We start from the raw sequence: 23,246 nt of genomic DNA on the forward strand, positions 1-23,246 counted from the left end.
GCAAAGACGTGGATAGTTGCAGTGGGGATGAGTGTCCAAGAGTCGATGGGAGAAAAGGTAAACCTGCTGCGTCAAGTGGAATAGATAAGTTCCAAAGTTCTTATCCAATACCAATTATCACTTCTTGGTGCTGACTTTTACTGATAAAACAAAATATTTTTTCTCTATTTATATACAGTACATGACAATTTTATAAGATTATGAATCTCCCCTCCCCAAGTGAAAGAGACGTATTTTTCTTAATTTGTGTACTTACAGTTTTGAGGACACATTATTTGCAAGAGTGCTTTCGTAATATGGAATGCCTTTACTGATCACAACATTGATCCGGCCACCCAGAAAATTAGACACCACACCAGCATGAACACCAGCCATACATAGCAACGAAGACTGAAAAAGAAACAACAGCCAACGTTCATTGTGCACATTAACTCTTTGCAGATTTATACAATAAGCTACAGGCTTGAATCTTGACTGGTTTCTCTTTCTTTTAAAGACATTGTTTTATTTAGAAACATTGATTTTGACAAATTATTCACAGTGCTGGCAACTCAGGGATGTAATACCTGAGAGATCAGTTAAAGATGGCGGATTTAGGAATATGAAACAAATTCAATTATTTGTTTTTACACAGAAGTTAACATGTTTGCGGAATACATTACCAAAGAGGACCTCTGAGAGCTAGTCAGAATTCCTGAAAGTGGAAGAAGTTGGGGGGATGCATTAAGAAAGACAACACTGCAGTGGAAATCAATCAGAAAACTAACATTTTGGAATTTCCAAAGGGATTATTTCAATTTCCTGCTAAACTTCAGATGAATCTTAAGGGACCAGTATAAATGAAAAGTGCTTATTTATATTGTTTTTCCAAAGTTTCTGAAAAATTTCCACTGGGAGGAAATTGGGAGAACCAAGCAAATTTTTCCCTCAAGCACGATAGGTCTAATGACTTTTTCCTGCTCTTAAAATATCCTGCTGGTTTATGTTGTAATATAATGACGTAAGCTAAATTCTTGTTGATCACAATGTAAGCTAAAACTGTCTTTTTGCATTTTTAAAATCAGTACCTAGGAATTCATTACAACTTTTTATTGCACAGTCACAAAATATTATAAGAACTTAGCAAGTCAGACAGCATCTATGGAGGGGAATAAATAGTCATCATTTCATCAGGATTCTTCATGCTGGTTTGACTCCATAGGTGCTTCCTGACTTGCTGAATTCTTCCAGCATTTTGTGTGTGTTGCTCAGGACTTCCATGCTTCATTGTCTTCTGAGACATCCTACTAGCATGGATAAAGCAGTGGCTGATTGTCAGGAGGCAAAGCGTGGGAATAAAGGGAGCCTTTTCTGGTTGGCTGCCGGTGACTAGAGGTGTTGCACAGGGGTCTGTGTTGGGACCGCTTCGGTTTACACTATATGTCGATGACTTGGATGATGGAATTGATGGCTTTGTTGCAAAGTTTGCAGACAATACGAAGATACATGGAGAGGCAGGTAGTTTCGAGGAAGTAGAGAGGCTACATGATTTAGACAGATTAGGAGAATGGGAAAAGAAATGGCAGATGGAATATAGTGTTGGGAAGTGAATGGTCATGCACTTTGGTAGAATAAGTGAAAGGGTTGACTATTTTCAAAATGGAGAAAAAATACGAAAGAACTGAGAAGCAAAGGTATTTGGGAGTCCTTGTGCAGGATTCCCTAAGGTTAATTTATAGGCTGAGTCTGTGGTGAGGAAGGCAAATTCAATGTTAGCATTCACTTCACGGGGGATAGAATTATTATAAAAGCAAGGATGTAATGTTGAAACTTTATAAAGTACTGGTGAGGCCTGACTTGGAGTATTGTGAGTAGTTTTGGGCCCCTTATCTTAGAAAGGATGTGTTGAAACTGGAGGAGGTTCAAAGGAGGTTCACAAAAATTATTCCAGGATTGAATGGCTTGTTGTATGAAGAGCATTTGATGGCCCTGGGCGTTTTTTTGCTGGAATTCAGAAGAATGAGGGGTGACCTCACTGAAACCTATCGAATGGTGAAAGACCTTGATAAGAGTGGATGTGGAAAGGATGTCTCCTATGCTGGGAGAGTTTAAGCCTGGAGGACACAGCCTCAGAATAGAGGTGCACCCTTTTAGAACAGAGATGAGGAGGAATTTCTTTAGCCAGAGAGAGGAGATTATGTGGAATTCGTGAAAGGCAGCTGTGAAGGCCAAGTCTTCGTGTATATTTAAGGCAGAGTTTGATCAGGGCATGAAGGCAGGAGATTGAGGCTGACAGGAAAATTGGATCAGTCATGATGAAATGGCAGAGCAGATTCGATGGGCCAAATGGCCTGATTCTGCTCCTATATCTTATGGTCTAATGGTCTCACACCCCAGGTTTCTTGAGCAGTTGTATGACTCTTTCCTTGAGTTTACACCAAGCAAGTCAGTTCAACCATAATTTGTGTCAACCATGAGATTTGGGGTCATACTTCCAACTCCCATGCATAGCCATTAGCTGCTCTAGGACAACAACTCATTACAAATAAACTTTCATACAATCAATATATTACTAGCAAATAGATATATAATTGATTTACTAAATGAAGTTCGTAGACTGATCAGTTAAATGCTGACGTCCAATTAAAACCATGTCCACATCACCTCTGCTCCATTTTTTTATACAGGTTTCAGCTATTCCTTGACAGAGCAACTTCAAGGAAATATCCTATGATAATCTAACAGATGGTAGGAGGTGCAGCAATCTCTCATTTATATTGCATCCTCTAATTTTGCACGAGTATGCAATATAAGAATAACAAAAAGCATCAGTGCATTTTGGTGATGTGCACATTAGCTGCCTCTCATTTGTTTGGCCAATTATGAAAATAAACCGTGAAAGATTAAACAACTCCTCAAATTGTTTATATTATTATTTCAATCATCTATTTACATACAAACTTATGGAACTACAAAAGTTAAAACTGGTTTGAGAGGCTAGAGAAGGAAAACACACACATTTAGTTCCTCTTTGCTTTTTGATCATTTCAACTGGTGGTCAATTCTGACTTTGACTATGTACATCATGTGCAAGGGAGACTAAAGTATTTGTATAACTGAGAATGGGGTAAGGAAGCTATGGGCCGTTTTGAAGAGTGATGTATTAATTGTTCTTGTGAATGTGATGGCTAGCTGCTTCCCTTCAGTTTGACTGGAGGCACTCCATAATGTCATTAGGTGGAAGTACCAGCAATAATGTAGGAATAAGTTTATATTTTGAAGTCAAAACATTGTACGAGCAGGCAGAAATTGGGGGATAGCTTCATCTATATGAGCTCTATATGAATCTGGATGGCACTGTTAAGCAAGCCTTGGTAAACTGCTGCAAATATTCATATGGCAGACATTGTGTCGTAGTGGCTGAGTTAATACCGTTGATGGATACAAAGCCAGCTTAGTGTTATCGCATCCATAGATGGCACTGAGCTTCGTGATTACTACACTTACAATCACACTCATCCTCGGATACAGTATATTCATTCACAGAGTCACGGTATGGAAACAGGTCCTCCAGCCCAACTCATTTGTTCATGCTCCTGACTTAGCCGTGCACGTGGAGAATTTTTGAAAGGCTTTAGGGACCATAGAAGCATGACTCAACCTCCAAACTACTCTTGGTGTCACAGTTCTGCTTCTATTCAACGGTGGTCCAACAGGGTATGGATGGAAAAGTCAGTACCACTAAGTATTACGAAAAGGTGGTTAGAAGTACCTTTACTCGAGATGGTCACTGTCTTTGAGCTTTTCTGGGCAAAATCATTCTACAATAGTGTTGTTCATGTCTCTGCCCATTTCATCGTATCAGGATTCCAGGCAATAAGCAAATAATGTGTAAAAGCACTTAACATTCCTGTTTGGGATGTTTTTAATGTGGGAGTTAATTTTTCAACTCCCATACCGAAAATACAGACTAGAATTTGTTCTACATACAGTGAGGTGAGGTTCCGTTCTAAACATTTACAGATTCAAAATTTTAACACGCAACCTTTTCTGTTAATCTTAAGTATTACTGCATTGAAATTTTATTGCATTTACATCATATCCCCTTCAACCCCAGCCAGACTGAATTTTTATAAGCAAGATGAAAAAGGAAGTTCTTTCAAGGACAGAAATGACTGCTGAAGAGGAGATAAACACATGCATTCACATGACACCCAGTTGTCCACAATTTTAAGGCAGAAGCTGTGCCACTTAAATTTCACTGAAAGAGGTAGTGAAGGGAATGCATTGAGCTACAGTGCATCTTCTCTAGACGTCCATAAACCAACATGTCAAAACACAAGATAAATTATTTGCACTGGGTCTCACCACTGGGAATGATTCAAACAACGGTTTGGAACAGGATGTTTCGCTGAGGTATGCTGCTAATTTGCAAGTGTGACCACACAACACTGGACTGTACAGTACCAGTCACTTTATCATCACATTTATAAGAAACCACATTTAGAATAAACAAGCATCATTTGAGTGAGTAATGGGCAGAATTTGAATTACACACCATTGCATTTTCCACTCTGAAATGACCTAACAGACTGGAAGCATCTGACTCAGCTGGTTCTGCTGTACTTGATGAGTTTACCTGTCATCTTCAATTATCTGCTGCATTTTATCAGATCCAGTTTAAAATGCTTTCCGTTTTTCACCCCTCAAAGTTTTCAATTTACTCTATTTGAATATTATGGATTTTTCAATCAGTAACTGTAATTTAGAATTGAGGTTGTAAATATTTTGCATTCAACTTTAGGAAGCAGTTAAAAATTTAGCTCTGTTAAAAAAGGAAAGGGAGTGAAGTCAAAATGTGAAAGAATTAAAAGGACAGATTTCCTCAGAGCAAGGCTTCAGGAAATAGTGATGTTCAAAAAAATTACAATTTGGTTTCAATCACAATAAACTGCTTCCATTGGCAGAAAGGCCATTAACTTGAGGGCACAAATTTAAAATAATTGTCAAAGCAGTACAGAAATGCAGAGGGGCAAAAAGAAAAGGAAAATACAACTTTTTTTATGCAGGAAATTGTAATTATTTGAAATATACTGTTTTGCAGTGCTGAATGGAAATCGAAATGGTAACCTATTACAGGAAAGTAAGTAATACATAGAAACTTTTAGAGATATAGCTTTAAAAGTTTAAGAAAAGAGACTAAATGGAGATTTCCTTTAGAAGCACCAAGACAATAGCCTACTGTAGGTTGAGTTCCACTTCCACAACAATAGTTATTGAATTGTTAAGTGTAGTACACTCTGCATGAAGCATTGACATCTTGTTATGATGGGCCAAGTTGCCTAATTCATGTATCTTATGGTCTTATAAAGCATTGGCAGTCACTTACTTGAACTATATTAAGTCCAGCAGTTAAGGAGTTCAAATGGCAGGGCTGAGTGACACAGAAAATCAGACACAATGATCTAACTGCATGTTTGCTAGTGCAGTTCAGTTCTTCTCACCCAAGGACAGATCCAATACATACATGCTGTTACTGCATGTCCATTGACTGAGCAGTGCAAACTTAGAATTACACGAAAATCGTGACTCAGACCCATCGGCAGCTTCAAGAAATAGTAGAAGAAAGAGCAAAGGAATAGACATATTCAGTGCAGGACAGTAGGGAGTTCACAAACTTCAAGGTTTTTTTTAAACTCCCAAATTTTAGACATTTTATTGTTTTCCAAAACAAATATTTGGCCTGTTTTTGTGTGAATTATTTCTAAGGTTTAATATCATTAAATTAATTAACTGGAGGTCTTCTCGGGGCTTCTAAATAAAAATATTACAATGACACCATTGGACTGGTATTTGATTCACCTCTACATGCTCTTGATATTTCACAAAAGTAGCAGATGTATCCAGTCTGTGGAATGTGTGAAATATACACACTAGAAAGTAAGTGTCTGGGCAAAAGCAATACCTTCAGGCATGATTCAGAGATGCCCACTGACTCATGCCTGCAAATTGCTGCAATCTGGCTGGTTCTGTGTAAGTCCTGAAGCAGGATCTGATAAGTCTCATCATGAATGCTTCTGTATAGTTTAACTGAGGCTACGCCCACACTAGACCGAATAATTTTGAAAACGCCGGTTTCGCATAAAAACAACAGGCATCCACACCAGGCGTTTTTGAAAGTATCTCCGTCCACATTAAAGCGGGTATTTGGGCGAATCTCCTCCTACTGGGCATGCGCAGGACACAGCTACAGAAAACAAGCGAAGAAGAAACGGTATACTTGGTGCGCGTGTGTCCAGTTACAGACTAGAAAAACTTAAAAGGAAATTGCCAAACGATGGACAGCTGTTAGCTCTCGTGCAGGAGGACTTAAAACTAAAAAAACAAATATGGAGGCAACCGACAGGGAGTTCACAGACAGTATGACCTGGCTGTCGATGAACATTGAAAAAGTGACTAACTCTGTTGCAGAGGGATTTGCAATGATGAGGAATATGATGGCTCCTCCCCAGTACTTTTCATCACCACAATACCAGACTCACAGCCACTACAATAGCTACACATACGGACACACAGACCCCCGGGTGGCCCCACCAACATCTTCCCCACTCCCACAGAGGGGTCACCCTGGAAACATTTCCTACAGCCATAGTCTCTTCGCCGATGAAAGGGACGACAGTTTTTTGTAAACCTCCGGTTACCCTGTACACACTACAATGCCCAACCGGCATTTTCAGATTTACACACTCTGGAGAGTGTTTTAGAAAAGCTCCATTTTCAGGGGAGGAAAACACCGTTTCAGTGTGGATGGAGGGTCAAAACGAAGAGAAAAAGCTTCGGTTACGGATTTATCCGGTCTAGTGTGGACATAGCCTGAATGCTACTATTGCTTGGAACACCACCAGCTGATAGGCCTGTAGCTGCCAGTATTAATTCTTGATGTGCTGATGCTGATTCCAGTATATTTACTGTCATACAAATGAAAATGATCTCAATTCATTGTTGCACAGAATGAATCATAGACTCATCAATTCAAAACAAAAGTATTTCAATCAAATATTTTCTTTTGGCTGATATAAATATTCTCTTTTGTCTATGAAGAACAATGTCAGAAAACCACACTTGGCTACAGATGAAAAGGATTTTCATTTCTTAGGAGCCTTTTGCAATCTCGGGAATTCTGAAGCTTTTAGAGTCAATCAGGTGCCCAGAGTACTCTTGACGGTACTTGAAGGTATTTCATGCTTTACGAAACTGCTACTTTCTCACCAAATCCCTTGATTCACTTAATATTTAAAAAGCTGATCTCTGTCTTGTATACATTCAGCAACTAAGGCTCCACAGCACTCTGGAGTATAGAATTATATAAGTTTAATATCTCTGGGTGAAGAAATTTCTTAAAAGTCCTGGATTGTCAATCCCTTTGAACTGTGAAACATCAGGTCCACACCTACCCCTTCAAGCCCTGTAAGAAACGAACACATTTCAAACGAGATCACAAAGCACCAACCTCCCTCCAACACCCGAACTTTTCTAAGTTCAAGATTAGAGAGGTATTCTGATTAATGTATCCTCAAATGAGAAACTGGGAGCCAGAAATTAATCACTTCATCCTATTGAATATACCCTTCTAATATTCATAATGTGCTTTCACCTTATTCATCAATATCATTTCCGATATCCCAATCAGTGAGAAAGCTGCATTAACTTTTTTTCCCTTTTAGAATCACTTCCAACTTATCTTCATGTTTCTTGCAAAGCTACTTTTGTTGGTGCTTTCCCCTTCCTTATCAATTTGTTAAGTGTGTCCAGGATGGATTCCTGTCACAGTATGTGGACAGGCCAACCAGGGGGAATGCCATACTAGATCTAGTACTAGGTAATGAACCGGGTCAGGTCACAGATATCTCAGTGGGTGAGCATCTGGGGGACAGTGACCACTGCTCCCTGCCCTTTATAATTATCATGGAAAAGGATAGAATCAGAGAGGACAGGAAAATTTTTAATTGGGGAAAGGCAAATTATGAGGCTATAAGGCTAGAACTTGCGGGTGTGAATTGGGATGATGTTTCTGCAGGGAAATGTACTATGGACATGTGGTCGATGTTTAGAGATCTCTTGCAGGATGTAAGGGATAAATTTGTCCCGGTGAGGAAGATAAAGAATGGTAGGGTGAAGGAACCATGGGTGACAAGTGAGGTGGAAAATCTAGTCAGGAGGAAGAAGGCAGCATACATGAGGTTTAGGAAGCAAGGATCAGATGGGTCTATTGAGGAATATAGGGTAGCAAGAAAGGAGCTTAAGAAGGGGCTCAGAAGAGCAAGAAGGGGGCATGAGAAGGCCTTGGCGAGTAGGGTAAAGGAAAACCCCAAGGCATTCTTCAATTATGTGAAGAAAGAAAGGATGACAGGAGTGAAGGTAGGACCGATTAGAGATAAAGGTGGGAAGATGTGCCTGGTGGCTGTGGAAGTGAGCAATAAATACTTCTCTTCAGTATTTACCAATGAGAGGGAACTTGATGATGGTGAGGACAATATGAGTGAGGTTGATGTTCTGGAGCATGCTGATATTAAGGGAGAGGAGGTGTTGGAGTTGTTAAAATACATTAGGACAGATAAGTCCCCGGGGCCTGACGGAATATTCCCCAGGCTGCTCCACGAGGCGAGAGAAGAGATTGCTGAGCCTCTGGCTAGGATCTTTATGTCCTCGTTGTCCACGGGAATGGTACCAGAGGATTGGAGGGAGGCGAATGTTGTTCCCTTGTTCAAAAAGGGTAGTAGGGATAGTCCGAATAATTATAGACCAGTGAGCCCTACGTCTGTGGTGGGAAAGCTGTTGGAAAAGATTCTTAGAGATAGGATCTATAGACATTTAGAGAATCATGGTCTGATCAGCGACAGTCAGCATGGCTTTGTGAAGGGCAGATTGTGTCTAACAAGCCTGATAGAGTTCTTTGAGGAGGTGACCAGGCATATAGATGAGGGTAGTGCAGTGGATGTGTTCTATATGGATTTTAGTAAGGCATTTGACAAGGTTCCACACGGTAGGCTTATTCAAAAAGTTAGAAGGCATGGGATCCAGGGAAGTTTGGCCAGGTGGATTCAGAAGTGGCTTGCCTGCAGAAGGCAGAGGGTGGTGGTGGAGGGAGTACATTCAGATTGGAGGATTGTGACAAGTGGTGTCCCACAAGGATCTGTTCTGGGACCTCTACTTTTCGTGATTTTTATTAACGACCTGGATGTGGGGGTAGAAGAGTGGGTTGGCAAGTTTGCAGACGACACAAAGGTTGGTGGTGTTGTAGATAGTGTAGAGGATTGTCAAAGATTGCAGAGAGACATTGATAGGATGCAGAAGTGGTCTGAGAAGCGGCAGATGGAGTTCAACCCAGAGAAGTGTGAGGTGGTACACTTTGGAACGACAATCTCCAAGGCAGAGTACAAAGTAAATGGCAGGATACTTGGTAGTGTGGAGGAGCAGAGGGATCTCAGGGTACACGTCCACAGATCCCTGAAAGTTGCCTCACAGGTGGATAGGGTAGTTAAGAAAGCTTATGCGGTGTTAGCTTTCATAAGTCGAGGGATAGAGTTTAAGAGTCGCGATGTAATGATGCAGCTCTATAAAACTCTGGTTAGGCCACACTTGGAGTATTGTGTCCAGTTCTGGTCACCTCACTATAGGAAGGATGTGTAAGCATTGGAAAGGGTACAGAGGAGATTTACCAGGATGCTGCCTGGTTTAGAAAGTATGCATTATGATCAGAGATTAAGGGAGCTAGGGCTTTACTCTTTGGAGAGAAGGAGGATGAGAGGAGACATGATAGAGGTGTACAAGATAATAAGAGGAATAGATAGAGTGGATAGCCAGCGCCTCTTCCCCAGGGCACCACTGCTCAATACAAGAGGACATGGTTTTAAGGTAAGGGGTGGGAAGTTCAAGGGGGATATTAGAGGAAGGTTTTTTACTCAGAGAGTGGTTGGTGCGTGGAATGCACTGCCTGAGTCAGTGGTGGAGGCAGATACACTAGTGAAGTTTAAGAGACTACTAGACAGGTATATGGAGGAATCTAAGGTGGGGGCTTATATGGGAGGCAGGGTTTGAGGGTTGGCACAACATTGTGGGCCGAAGGGCCTGTACTGTGCTGTACTATTCTATGTTCAATATCTCTATTTTTCCCTTTCAGGGTTCTTTTGAAGACCCTGACCTGGAGTTACATGCTGACTTTGGTTCTTTGCGGGAATGGGACCTGCTCTCGGGGTTTCACGACTGGCCGTTATTCGATATGCCAAGGATGCGGCCTAAGAGATTAGCTCACCTTCGGAATTCCAGGATCTCGTGGCTCTGGAGACGTGCAGACCAAATGTTGGTGCCTCTGCAGGAATCCGGTGTGTCGTGAAGATGGAAGATCAAAAGCAGCAAGCTGGCTGCTGGCTGTGTGCCCAGTGACCTGAGTTCTTTGGGCACAGAGCTCGGTAAAAGTGACGCAACAGACTTTTAACATTGTAAATCAGTGAGTTGCTTTGTTATGTCTCCCCTCTCGCTATGAAATGGGGATACCTCTTTCTCCCCTTAGTTGAGGGGGAGGGGGAGAGAGAGAGGGAGCACGCACCTGTGGTATGTCGAATGCTGGGTGAACGAGTAGTCTTTGGGGTACTGGAAGTCTGTATCTTTGCTGATGCTTTGCTGCATCCTTGAGTATTCGGTGGTGGGTGCCATTGCTTTTTTTTGCTGGTGGGGGAGGGAGGATTTTTGCTTTGCTACTGCTTACGCGTGGGAGGAGGGAGCTGGGGGGCTTTGGGTTTCTGACATGTTACTGTCATTTATTCTTTGGGGGCATTTCTCTATTTTTGTGGATGGATGCGAAGAAAAAGTATTTCAGGATGTATATTGTATACATTTCTCTGACATTAAATGTATCTTTCAAACCTTTGAATACTTTTGCCCTTTGCTAAATTCTTGTTTTCCCCTACTGGTCAGTTCAGCCTACTGGGCAATGCTAGATCTTTTTCTTTGATCAAATACGATGTTAACTTTTATTAATAGCCATAGCTGGACCACCTTCCTGCTTTCTTTTGCCTTGAAGGGTTATGTATTATGTTTTAACTGTTTGACTTTATTAACAGTTAGCTTTCACATTCAATCATTTTCAAATCTTTAAATAAAAATTCCATCATGTTATGATTTTGGCACGGGTGATAAAATTCATTTTAATGCTCTGCGTGTAAGCTAAGCTTTTCAACAGTGAGTTGTTGGACAGAAAAAAAACTTACAAAAAGTGTTACTGTAATGAATAAAAAGCTGCTGAAAACATTAAGGGGGAATTTCTAAGGTCACAACTTTAGCTAAACACAACAAATATCTGAAGTCTTGTGGATTGCAAATGAACCTACCTAACCATTATCATTGACGTAATGGAGGAAACATAATAGTCATGTCACTTCAATATGTATAAAAAGTAGATTGTTTTTTTTACAAAATATTATGTGAATATGAGACTCTTAACAGATTTGAGTGCTAGAGAGAAGCAGTCAACAAAACTGAAGGCTGAACCCTTTAGCAAAATAGCAGAATGCAAGTCAAATGCAGTCAGACATTGTGTATTTGTACAAAAGAGAAGCTGCTTTTCTAAACAAATTATTCTGGCAATTATTCGTACTTGAGCAATAAGACAGGGGAAAACGAGGGAAACTGAACAGCAACCTTGCCAACATGAAATGAAAAGGGATCTAAATGAGCATTTTTTTCTTTTGAGCCCAGGTCAAGGAAAGACCATCTTTAACACCTACCCATTCTTTGGGTGATTTTATTCCCAAATACTTTCCCCTTACTTCACATGCAACCATAAAAAAAACAGAAACAGAGCAATTTACGGTGACAATGGGACAAAAGTACACAGATGGATGATAGCAAAAAAGCACAAATTTTGGACAGCTTTATCTGATACAATTTACATTGTGTCCGATGTATTCATATTCTACAATCTGATATAGATTTATCAGGTACAATTTATATTCCTCAATGAGACCTTCAAAATCAAGTTTGGAACATTGAAGTTATTTAAAAAATGTAATTTTACAAAGCAATATTCAGCTGTAGAATGCAAAAAGAATACCAAAAGGAAAGGCATGATATAACTATTCTTAAACAAAAAACAATTCAACTGCAGATATCAGAGTACAAATGGAGGTACAAGTGGTGTATTATGCTTAGAGGATTCCCTCTGGTAATTAATCCCCAGAAGCTTGCTCTCGCTTTCTATACTTACATCACGATAACCATGAGGAATAGTTCCAGAGATGTCGCCAAAAGGGGTCAGGCATCCAGCAGGACAGTACCTGCTGAAAATGAGAAACAAACAAAATATCAACCCAGTAGTCCTTAATTCAGAGATGATACTGAGAAACTCATTTTAAGTAAATCACAAGGGCCTAGCAGGGAATTAGAAAAATTTGTTTTTATACAGTTAATAGTTAGAATATGAAAGTTACGGTTTGCCAACTATTGTTGCAGTAACTCTCTTAAAAAGGGAATTAAGTGCTCACTAAAAAAGTTGCCACAGAAATGAACAAGATCTGAAAGAGGGAACTGCCTTCCTGTCTGCTGAAGATTTACAATCCCCAAGGGTGCCACGGTGGCTTATCGGTTAGCACAACACAATTACATCTCTGGGCATCGGAGTTCAATTCTGACCTCATCTGTAAGGAGCCTGTACGTCCTCCCCATTGAATGTGTGGGTTTTCTCCAGGTGATCTGGCTTCCACCCACAGTCCAAAGATGTACTGGTTAGTAGATTAATTGGTCATTGTAAATTGTCCCCTGATTAGGCTAGAGTTAAATCTGGGGTTGCAGAGCGACTAAGTAAGTAAGTAAAATCAAATAAATTAAATAGCCAGAGTTCCATGGAACTTTTTACAGTACAGTTAGTTTCTTCAAGAACATCACACTATCAATGTAACACAATCTAATTGCAGGGCTATAAGTCAGGATCAAATTTGTTCCCCATATCGTTCCTGTACAAACGCAACCAGAGGACACATGACTTGAGGACATAATTCTGAGCTGTGGAAATGAGTTCCTGGCTAATGAGTAAATGTTGTATGCTTGGGATGAATGGGTAATATTGTACTTGGTTCCTGTAGTTTTCAGCTTTTGGAGTTACCTCATAATGTTTCTTTGACTGACATAAACTAAATGATGAAGGTATATAGATGTTATAAGTCAATTGTGCATTGTATCACACAATTATTAAGGATGTCAAAAGGCAACCTAGAAGGACAGCCCATTTTTCATCTGGCAATTCCATGCTTAGTGCTGGGAGTAAAATCAAATCTGCTTTATAATTAATAAGTGGCCCAGATAGGGCTGACAGAAGTAATAACAGCTTTATGCAACCTAGCAGCCCAATTTAGACAGTTGTACCTCCCCAAAATTTCCCAAGGGAGGAGGAATTTCAGATAAATGCTACTTGAAAAACCAAGCTGTTGGAATGTAGTTCAAAGCTCTCTGGAAAAACTACTCAGCTCGAGCCTGAGAGTTTTGATCAATTTAAGTGCCAGGCTGAATTGGAAACAAAGAAACCCAGGGTGAGAGGCGGTGAGACCCGGAACCAAGAATGTAGCGACAAGACAGAGTCCGGGTCCGAGAGCGAGGAACAACCTGAGGTTCGGACTATTTAAGCGCCGGGCCAGATCGAAAAGGTCGTGGTGTCAGGGCTGGAAGTGAGGATCGGGCCATCATTCAGCTCGCTGCTCCAGGGGGTTTACTCGTCTTGTACTGAACTGAGGCTGTGGTCTGCAACCAACGGGCTACTGGATCGGCTGCAGAGATGACTGGCCTTGCGGCAGTGGACTCACTTTCGTGAACTCCAGTTGTCTGCACGATTTCTTTTTTTATCTGCACTTTGGGTGTTTGATGGTCTTTTTTTAAAATGGGTCCTATTGGGTTTCTATGTTTTCTGGCTGCCTGTAAGGAGATGAATCTCAAGGTTGTATACAGTATACATACTGCGATAATAAATTTGCTGAACTTTGTACCAAATAGTAAAATAATACTAAACACAGATGGCACAGTATTAGAAAGGGCTTCCATGCCCACCAGTTTATGGGCCTCAAAGAACCCTATCTTGTTTGTTCAGAAATCACTGAAAATTGCAGCATTAAAAAAAAATTCTATACTTTAACTTGTCTTGTTACTTTGCACATCAGTTACAAGAGAGTTTAATGACCTGAATGCTGACCAACTATAAAATACCCAAACTGCTTAATCCACAGTAAATAGTTCCACATTTCAGTGGAATGAACAGTACGATTAATTTATTTCAGCAGGTATCAGTAGCAGAATTTTTTAAAATTACATGCTGATCCATTTAATCTTTTTCTTCCTGTAAACAGTGATTCGTACAAGGTTCAGAGAGTGCTTTACAGTGTGGATACTCAGAACATAGTTTCCCTCATGAGGAAATGAGCACTTGAGGACATAGGGATTTGGAATAAAGTTTGTCCATTAAGGAGGAATTCCTTCACAGTGTCAGAGTAGGTTAAAGGTTCAGCACAACATCATGGGCCAAGGGGCCTGTACTGTGCTGTAATGTTCTATTATGGTTCTTTGGTATTCTCTTCCCACAGGGTCGTGGATACAGAGTCACTGAACATATTAAAGGATGACACAGACAGACGCTTAGACTGCATGGATTTTGGGAAAGGATAGAAAACTGGAAATCATGATCAATCACTCATGGGCTTTCAAAATGGCAAAGTGTTCGCCTCCTCGAGCTCCTATCTCTTACATACATTGAAATACGCATCCATATTTAACAATTACTCACTAATGTTTTATGTCAAACTATTCCTATCACATTAATAGCAAATGTAATGTACTTGGTAATAGTACACATCCTGACTCAAATTCACTAGAATATGAAATGCAAATACATTTCAGTAATGTTACCTTGCATCCAAGCTGGCTAGGTGCACAGCTTCCAAACTGGGTCTGCTGCAGATAATGTTAGCAGGCATATCAAATCTTTCAGAAAAATACACACACACCCATTTAATTATATTTGATTATACTCGACCTTTCCCATGCCAATCTACCTACAACAGATGCATTTGCCCATAAGAGCTAAGGCGGAAGTAACCACGACAGAGTGCTTGCTTGTGGAGACAAAAGTCACGGTGCACATTTTGGACATCTCCATTGTGTTGTGTGACACCATAATTATGCTAAACAGGATAGATTCAGAACAGAACTGGCAGCTCAAAACTGGGCATTCTTCAGGCACTGTGCCCCATCAATTGCATCAGAAATGTACGTCAGCAAAATCTGAAAAGTTATGAATTTCTGCACAAGACATAACTAAAAATGAAATGCCAGCCCAGTGAATACTGAAATGAAGGACCATTTGTGTACCAAACAAGGGGAAAAATGACAGCAGGCAATCTCACAACCATTGGATCATATCAAAATTCTGCTGGCCACATCAAGCTATGATGTGTGGAGGACAAAGGAGGCTCCAGGAACATCTCAATCCTCACATTACTGGAGAAACATGGAAGCATTTTGTTTAGCCAGAAATGCCAAACAGATCTTCTACCTCTGCTTCCTGTGAAGGTCCTCAACATCGCAGAAGTCTTCCTCCAGCTAACTGAATAAAATGCACATAATATCAAAAAAATACTCAATACACTACCACCAAGAAGGACAGGGACAGTAACACCTGTAACACTAGAACAGCAACAAATAGGAGATTCGTCTCGAGGTTCATTTCCGTCTGGTCAAGGAATTCGACTTGGATCCAAATACAGGAAATCCCTTTCCAGTACATTAACTAGAAACAAATTGGGGCACTAAAGAAGACAGCTCACAGTGACCTTATCAAGGGCATTAGGGGTAAGTGATAAATGCTCCAGTTGCCCACAACTCATTGATCTCAAAAATGAAATGAAATGAAAGCAAAATTTCTGGATATCAATACACAATGATTGCGACCTCTGGGTTTATGATTCTAATACAACTAGATACTGAACACATAATGATGGTGAGTTGAGGACCAAAAGTCCGGTTAACTTCTCTGCCTGCATGATAGACTCAAATGTAAAAATAACAATATTTTTGCTGTTTTTACTCCGCTTTAGATGTCTAAGTGTGACAGTCAATCCTGCGTGGCCGCACTCAAACATGGGCTGGGATCCATTTCAATTATGCATCATGGCAAGTGGTTAATTGAAATTAAGATAACTGAATACATTTGGAACAATAAAAAGAAATGGATTTCACTTATGGTGACCACCCGATCGTTACCAATATTCTTTAGGAAAGGGAGTCTGCTATACTCATCCATATTCAACAATGAATTGCCTCCTGAAATGGCCAAACAACATTCAGGGGAGTGGCAGAGCAGCAACATTGCTAGTGATACTCAGGTTTTGTCAGTGACTAAATAAAACTTGAAATATTATTGGTTAATACGAAGGAATGCCTGGTGTTAATTTCATCCTCCTCCTTGTGATTAACCCAGTATTTGAACCCTCTCCCTAGACATTAACAGGGGCCACATTTTTCATACATTACATCACTGTTCTCCTCACACTGCCCAGCATAGCAGCTCATTGAACACAGAGGCTGTAAACCTGGAATTATTTAATTACAGCTGTTAGATAATAGAGCAGGCACTATGATAAAACTGGATTCAAATTATGAAGGAAAACACAGATAGAAATGGAAAGGTTGAGACAACTAAAATAGCAACTAATATTTTATAAGACATAATGTAACACGTGCAGAAAATAAATCTGGAGACACCTGCATAACACTGAAAACCTTGAATGGCCTCTGAGAGAAACAGAACATTTCACCATTTATGTCTACAGATGGGGAAAGGGAAGCAGGAGACACATGGAAATGGAAAAGGCAGATGAGATTGCCCACATGGCTGAAAACTCCAAAAGATCTGTTCTGAATTCAATGCAATTCATAAATAATAACTACTACTTTTATTAATATTATGTGGCATATTACAGAAAGCTGAACAAAATAGTCTGCCTTAAAATGTTTGTAGCTTATTTATCTGAATGTAATTCAAAACCAAATCCCTGTAACCATCCACTAAATTAGTCATTACCTGAATTCAGGCTCTGAGAAATGGCTCCCCTTGTCTAAACAGGTAATTAGATCTGTGGGAATGAAAAAACAGCATTATTAAAAATTAAGCAAGAAATACAAAAATAGTAAAATTACAAAATGAATCTCCAACATTTACCATCAACACTTAAAATAGTGTAACATAATTTTCATACCCACATCACACCTCTGTAGCCTGGACAACAATTGTGGTATCTTAGGAACAAGATACAATCCTATTAATGGAATCCATACAAGTAGGCTTTTAAATATTGATTTCTGCCTTATCTATAATTTAATAACACACTGTTATACAGTAGATAGAGATTATTAAATCATTGTTGGAGCCAGAGAGATGTTATTGCACAATACCAGTGGCTACACGGAAGATAATCTACGGATATAAATTATATTGCTGTGAGATTTTTATACGCAAGGAATAAGATGGCTGAAACCAAAGCACGAAATGTAGTTTATTGACAATAATATGGCTATAATATTAGTTTGAGAACTGAAACTACTTGGTTCACCTATTCCCTTCAGTAAAACATTAGCAGATACCACTGTAACACAGAACAGGTACATTCTTGCAGCCACGTGTATGATCTTTGCACAACATTGCATGCATTCAAATAAAACCATTCAAACCTAGGTAACATGTCTTAACGACTGGCATCCTATCGCACTCACCTCAGTAATAAGCAAGTGCTTTGAGAGGCTGGCCAAGGATTACACCTGTAGCTGCTACCACCCACACTGGACACCCTATAATTTGCCTACCGACACAACCGATCAATAGACAACACAATAGCCACTGCTCTACACACTGTCCTTACACATCTGGAGAAGAAGGATGCTTATGTGAGAATGCTGTTCCTGGACTATAGTTCAGCATTCAACACCACAATTCCCTTCAGGGCTCAGAGACCTTGGCCTTCACCCTGCCTTGTGTAGCTGGATCCTGGACTTCCTGTTAGATGGCCGGCAGTGCTAAGAGTGGGCTCTCTCACCTCTGCCCTTCTGACCCTCAACACAGGTGCCCTTCAGGGCTTTGTACTAAGCCCCCTCCTTTACTCTCTGTATACCCATGACTGTGTCGCCACCCACAGCTCCAATCTGCTAATTAAATTTGCTGATGCTACTACATTGATTTGCCTTATCTTAAATACTAACGAGGCAGCCTACAGATAATGTCATCACCCTGACATGGTTGTGTCAAGAAAAGAATCTCTTCCCCAATGTTGCAAAAACAAAGGGTTGGTTGTGGTCTACAGGAGGAATGGAGACAGGCTAACTCCCATTTACACCAATGAATCTGGGGTTGAGAGGGTGAATAGCTTTAAGTTCCTTGGCATACACATCACCGAGGATCTCAAATGGTCTGTACATATCAGCTGTGTGGTGAAAAAAGCACAACAGCGCCCCTTTCACCTCAGATGGTTGAAGAAGTTTGGCATGAGTCCCCAAACCCTAAGCACTTTCTACAGAGGCATGGTTGAGAGCATTCTGACTGGCTACATCACTGCCTGGTATGGGAACTGTACTTCCCTCAATCGCAGGACTCTGCAGAGAGTGGTGCGGACCGCCACCACTCTCTGCAGATGTGAACTTCCCACTACTCAGGACATTTACAGAGACAGGTGTGTAAATAGGGCCGAGTCACCCCAACCACAAACTATTCCAGCTGCTACCATCCAGGAAACGGTATCGCAGCATAAAAGCCAGGACCAACAGGCTCCGGGACAGCTTCATCCACCAGGCCATCAGACTGATTAATTTACACTGACACAATTGTATTTCTATGCTATATTGACTGTCCTGTTGTACATACTGTTCACGTTTCCCAAAACTACTGAAGAATAGTCAATAAGTTTTGCCTTTGACAACTATGTCCATGTCCCTGGAATGACTAAAAAACATTGTGGAGCCACAAACAGCAATCCATTTTGAATAACAGTAAGTTGCTTGTTTGACCGTATGAGGAATTTCCATGAGTTTTTCCTCCATCATCCCAAAATACAGACAATTGCAAAAACAAGATCTGGGTGATTAGATCAAAATAATTTCCCATCACTTCTACAGTCATGGAGTCTTACAGCACAGAATTAGGCATTTTGGTCTATCATATTTATACCAATCATTTTACGCAGTTATTTCTGATATTAACTTTGTAAGGAGGAAGGTTATATTTCCTGTGTTCAGCCTTCCTTCCATATAGAATTAATTTGTGGTATCACGAAATCCATTCAAAGTCACATCAGTTCCTCCACAGTAGCTGCTGGTGCCAAGCCTTCCATGAGCTGTGATGCATTGAAAGGTCATAAAGTGATCTGGGATTCGTTTTGCTGCTTAGTTAAAACAAGATTTTTATGCTGTATGTCTTCCGCTTTACTGAAGATGTAACTTTCTCAAGTTAACCATTTCAAAAATCATACAAAAAGTCAACTTCTTTTTCCAGCAATGTTTTTCTTTTATTATTCATTCAAGGGAATTTTTGGCCAGTCCCAAGCCCAGCTGTGAAAGGAGGTGGGTTGGGCATAGGGCTAACAACTCTATCCCATTGAAACACTGCTACAGAAACGCCAACAGAAGTTCTAGAGACTTCATCCCTGGGAGAGGAAGGATCTTCAAAGATGGGCACAGAGGACTCTGCTGGGCTGCTGTCAGTACCCTATGCCCCAGTTGGGGTGATGGGCTAAGAAGAAGAAGAAGAATTCATACAAGGGACATGGGCTTTGCAAGTTGATCTGATTAAAATTGTAACATCAGTGCATGCTTTTTACATAACAAAACAACTCAATGATCATCACCAGGCAGCAACTCTTTTGTTTTTCTCCAAACCAGAACAAACATTTTTCTTCAGGGAATACCACATAATATCCCATTCTCATTGATCGTAACTGAGTCATAATTGAATTGGGAGCCTCATGATAGAGGTACACATGCCTTTAATTATTTGAATGAAGCATTTAACCCCTATTTCACATTGCCCCTAGCCCCACCCAATTCAACAACTGTCAGTCTTGAGAAAGATCAACTATAGTCAATTGTAAACTGATCCAGCAGAGCAACCCTGGCTTACCATCTGCATCTTACAGCTCCAACTAAGAGCTGCAGAAGTAATGTAAGGAAATTGTATGACTACATTTTAGCAATAAAAAATATATATGAATATACATTTAATATGGAATATATATAAAGACATTTCTTGGGAGAGTTATTTTATAGTTGGAGGGCTGGCCAATGATCAAAAGTTTAATTACAAAAAACATCTTTTAAGGAGTTACCTGAAGGTTGAAAAGTTGAGTGATGGTGGAAGAGGAAAGAATTCTAGTGGGTACACCCTCAGCCACTGAAAGCAAAACCATCAAAGGTGGTGCTATTAAAACTAGATACAAAGTAAAGGCCTGAACTGGAATGGTGCAGAAACCATAAGACCATAAGATATAGGAGCAGAAGTAGGCCATTTGGCTCATCAAGTCTGCTCCACCATTCAATCATGGGTTGATCCAATTCTTCCAGTCATCCCCACTTGCCTGCCTTCTCTCTATACCATTTGATGCCCCGGCTAAATCAGGAACATATCTATCTCTGTCTTAAATGCACCCAATGACTTGGCCTCCACAGCCACACGTGGCAACAAATTCCACAGATTTACCACCTTCTGACTAAAGTAATTTCTCCACATCTCTGTTCTAAATGGATGTCCTTCAATCCTGAAGTCTTGAAAAGTTAGAATCTAGACAAGATCACAGTGGCAGTGCCTGAAGGAAGGACACCCAAGAAATGGAATTCGAGAAGAGAATTTAAAACTCATGGTACCACTTTACTGGGAGCCTATATAGGTCAGTGGGTAGGAAGATGATGAGTTAAAGGGACTGGAAAACAGACATCAACATGGGAACACGAGGAAATCTGCAGAAGCTGGAAATTCAAGCAACACGTATCAACGTTGCTGGTGAACGCAGCAGGCCAGGCAGCATCCCTAGGAAGAGGTACAGTCGACGTTTCGGGCTGAGACCCTTCGTCTCCTGACAAAGCAACGTTGATGTGTGTTGATCAACATGGGAAGCTGGCCTGGAGCATGTTGGAATGGAAGATGACTGCCTCAAATGTTTCTATGGTAAATGCACTGAGGCAATGTTAGAGCGGGAAGAAAGGTAGTCATCTTGGTGGTATGGTTATAAGATTAGTGCTTTGACACTATCCAATAGGACACCAAGCTGCAATTACTCTGGTTCAGCCACAAATATAGAAGGGGGAGGAATAGAGTAATAGGCTGAAAAATGGCAGATGGAATTTAATGCAGACAAATATGAGGTGTTGCTCTTTGGGAGGACAAACAAGGACAGACAATGAACAAGTAGGGCACTGAGGAATGTGATAGAATGAAGTGATCTGGGAATACAGATCCATAATTCCATAGGAATTGTGCCACAGGTAGATAGGGTTGTTAAGAAAGCAATTGGGACATCGGCCTTCATAAATCATAATACCGAGTACAAGAGTTGGGATGTTATGTTGAAGATATATAAGACGTTGATAAAGCCAAATTTGGAGTATTGTGTGCAGTTCTAAAGGTGAAATTCTTCACTCAAAGCGTAGAACATGCTGCCTACAGAAATAGTGGATGTGGATTTGATAGCAACATTAATGAGATGTTTAGATAGGTACATTGACAGAAGGGGTATAGAGGGCTATGGGCAAGGTACATTCTTAATATGGTGATGAGACATGGCATGGACCAGATAAGCCAAAGGCCCCGTTTCTGCTGTAGTGTTCTATAACCCTATGAATAGAGTTGGGAGCTGAGGCAATGAACTGAAATTAAAACAGCCACAATAAAGAACATGCAAAATGTCAAATTAGGAAAAGAAAAACAAGTTATTGCTCCTGTTGCACATCTCACTGGTGTACAGCTGACAACTCTGTTCTAAGCTCTGCCACAGAAAGAAATTACCAGGCTGAATAAATTAAATATGTAAGAATGTTCTCGAGGGGTCTTTGAAAACACCCTAAAAATCCTCAGCGATCTCTGACAATTCCTGACCCACGACCACTCAATGGGGAAAATACATTCAGAATTGCACTGAGGACCACCAGTCCATTAATTAAGAGCCCAATGCAAAACACAGAATGCACCATCTTACATAATACCCAAGTGCACGTCTGATGAAACATTCCTGGCCCATTTGTGATTGATTCTCAAAACCTAGAGAAATAGAGTTAAAGCAATTCATCCTTGTTTATGAGGACAGCCTAGCAAGAAGAAAGACAGTGACATCATGGTTGGTTTTAGAATAGCAACAGCTGTTGACTAAATGCAATACACAGACCTACAGAGAAAAGGAATCCAGTAATAAAATTTCACAAACGCCATCTAACAAATAAAGCAAAACTGACAAGATTTTTCATCCAATAAATAAATTTTAATGACTGTTCTGCTATTGTTTATCTGAAAAATTGACAAATTTCTAACTCCAAATAACAGATATCACATTAAGAACAATATGAAAATGGTTCCTGAAAATTCTGGAAAGGAGCTAAAAATAAACAGAGATGGACTTTGTCACAGCATCACGATGAAAGGGACAGGCAATAAAATAATTAGCCACTCGTGAACGCCCAGTGAAAATATTTCATGCTGTAGCTTGCCACTGGAATACCTCGTCCATTGGATTAGCAGTGGTCCACCCACAGGCTTGAAGAAAAAACAAAGTCACACCATCATAACTGCATGTAAACCTTTGAAAAAAACTTTTGGTATCCTACTTAATATTATTGGCTAGTTTGCCCTCATATTTTATCTTTCCCCTTCTTACAGCTTTTGTAGTTGTTGCCTTTTGTTGGATTTTAAAAAGCTTCCCAATCATCCAACTTTCTACTCGCTTTTGCTTCCTTATATGCCCTTTCCTTGTCTTTTATGCAGTCCTTAACTCCCCTTGTCAGCCATAGTTGCCTACTCCTGTCATTTGAGAACAATTTCTTCTGTGGTTCATATCTATCCTGTACCTTGTGAAATTTCCACCATCCAGAAACTTTAGCCTTCTCTGCCCTGCCTTCATCCCCGCTAGTATCCTCCTCCAATTCATTGGAGAATTCCTCTCTCAGGCCTTTGAGAATCACTGTTCTCAAAATGGATAGCGGTATTT

General features: G+C 40.3%; 1 protein-coding gene and 1 long non-coding RNA gene across 3 annotated transcripts in view; one reads left to right on the forward strand and one right to left on the reverse strand.

Moving 5' to 3' along the window:
* Window positions 1-10,832, forward strand: part of LOC140198915 (uncharacterized) — a 97,739-nt gene extending 86,907 nt beyond the window's left edge. The window contains exons 5-6 of the long non-coding RNA XR_011886292.1: window positions 7,081-7,213; window positions 10,160-10,832. This is a non-coding gene — a long non-coding RNA (uncharacterized lncRNA). The remainder of the gene's footprint in view (window positions 1-7,080; window positions 7,214-10,159) is intronic.
* The window catches only part of dcbld2 (discoidin, CUB and LCCL domain containing 2), a 113,929-nt gene that overhangs the window by 31,523 nt on the left and 59,160 nt on the right, over window positions 1-23,246 (reverse strand). For both annotated transcript variants that reach the window (XM_072260135.1, XM_072260134.1), the window contains exons 4-6: window positions 17,096-17,147; window positions 12,242-12,314; window positions 257-390 (exon numbers count right to left, since the gene is read on the reverse strand). In XM_072260135.1, the coding sequence (XP_072116236.1) occupies window positions 257-390; window positions 12,242-12,314; window positions 17,096-17,147 (259 nt within the window). The remainder of the gene's footprint in view (window positions 1-256; window positions 391-12,241; window positions 12,315-17,095; window positions 17,148-23,246) is intronic.

The sequence above is a fragment of the Mobula birostris genome, chromosome 6 (genome assembly GCF_030028105.1).
Source record: "Mobula birostris isolate sMobBir1 chromosome 6, sMobBir1.hap1, whole genome shotgun sequence".
Classification (NCBI taxonomy): Eukaryota; Metazoa; Chordata; class Chondrichthyes; order Myliobatiformes; family Myliobatidae; genus Mobula; species Mobula birostris.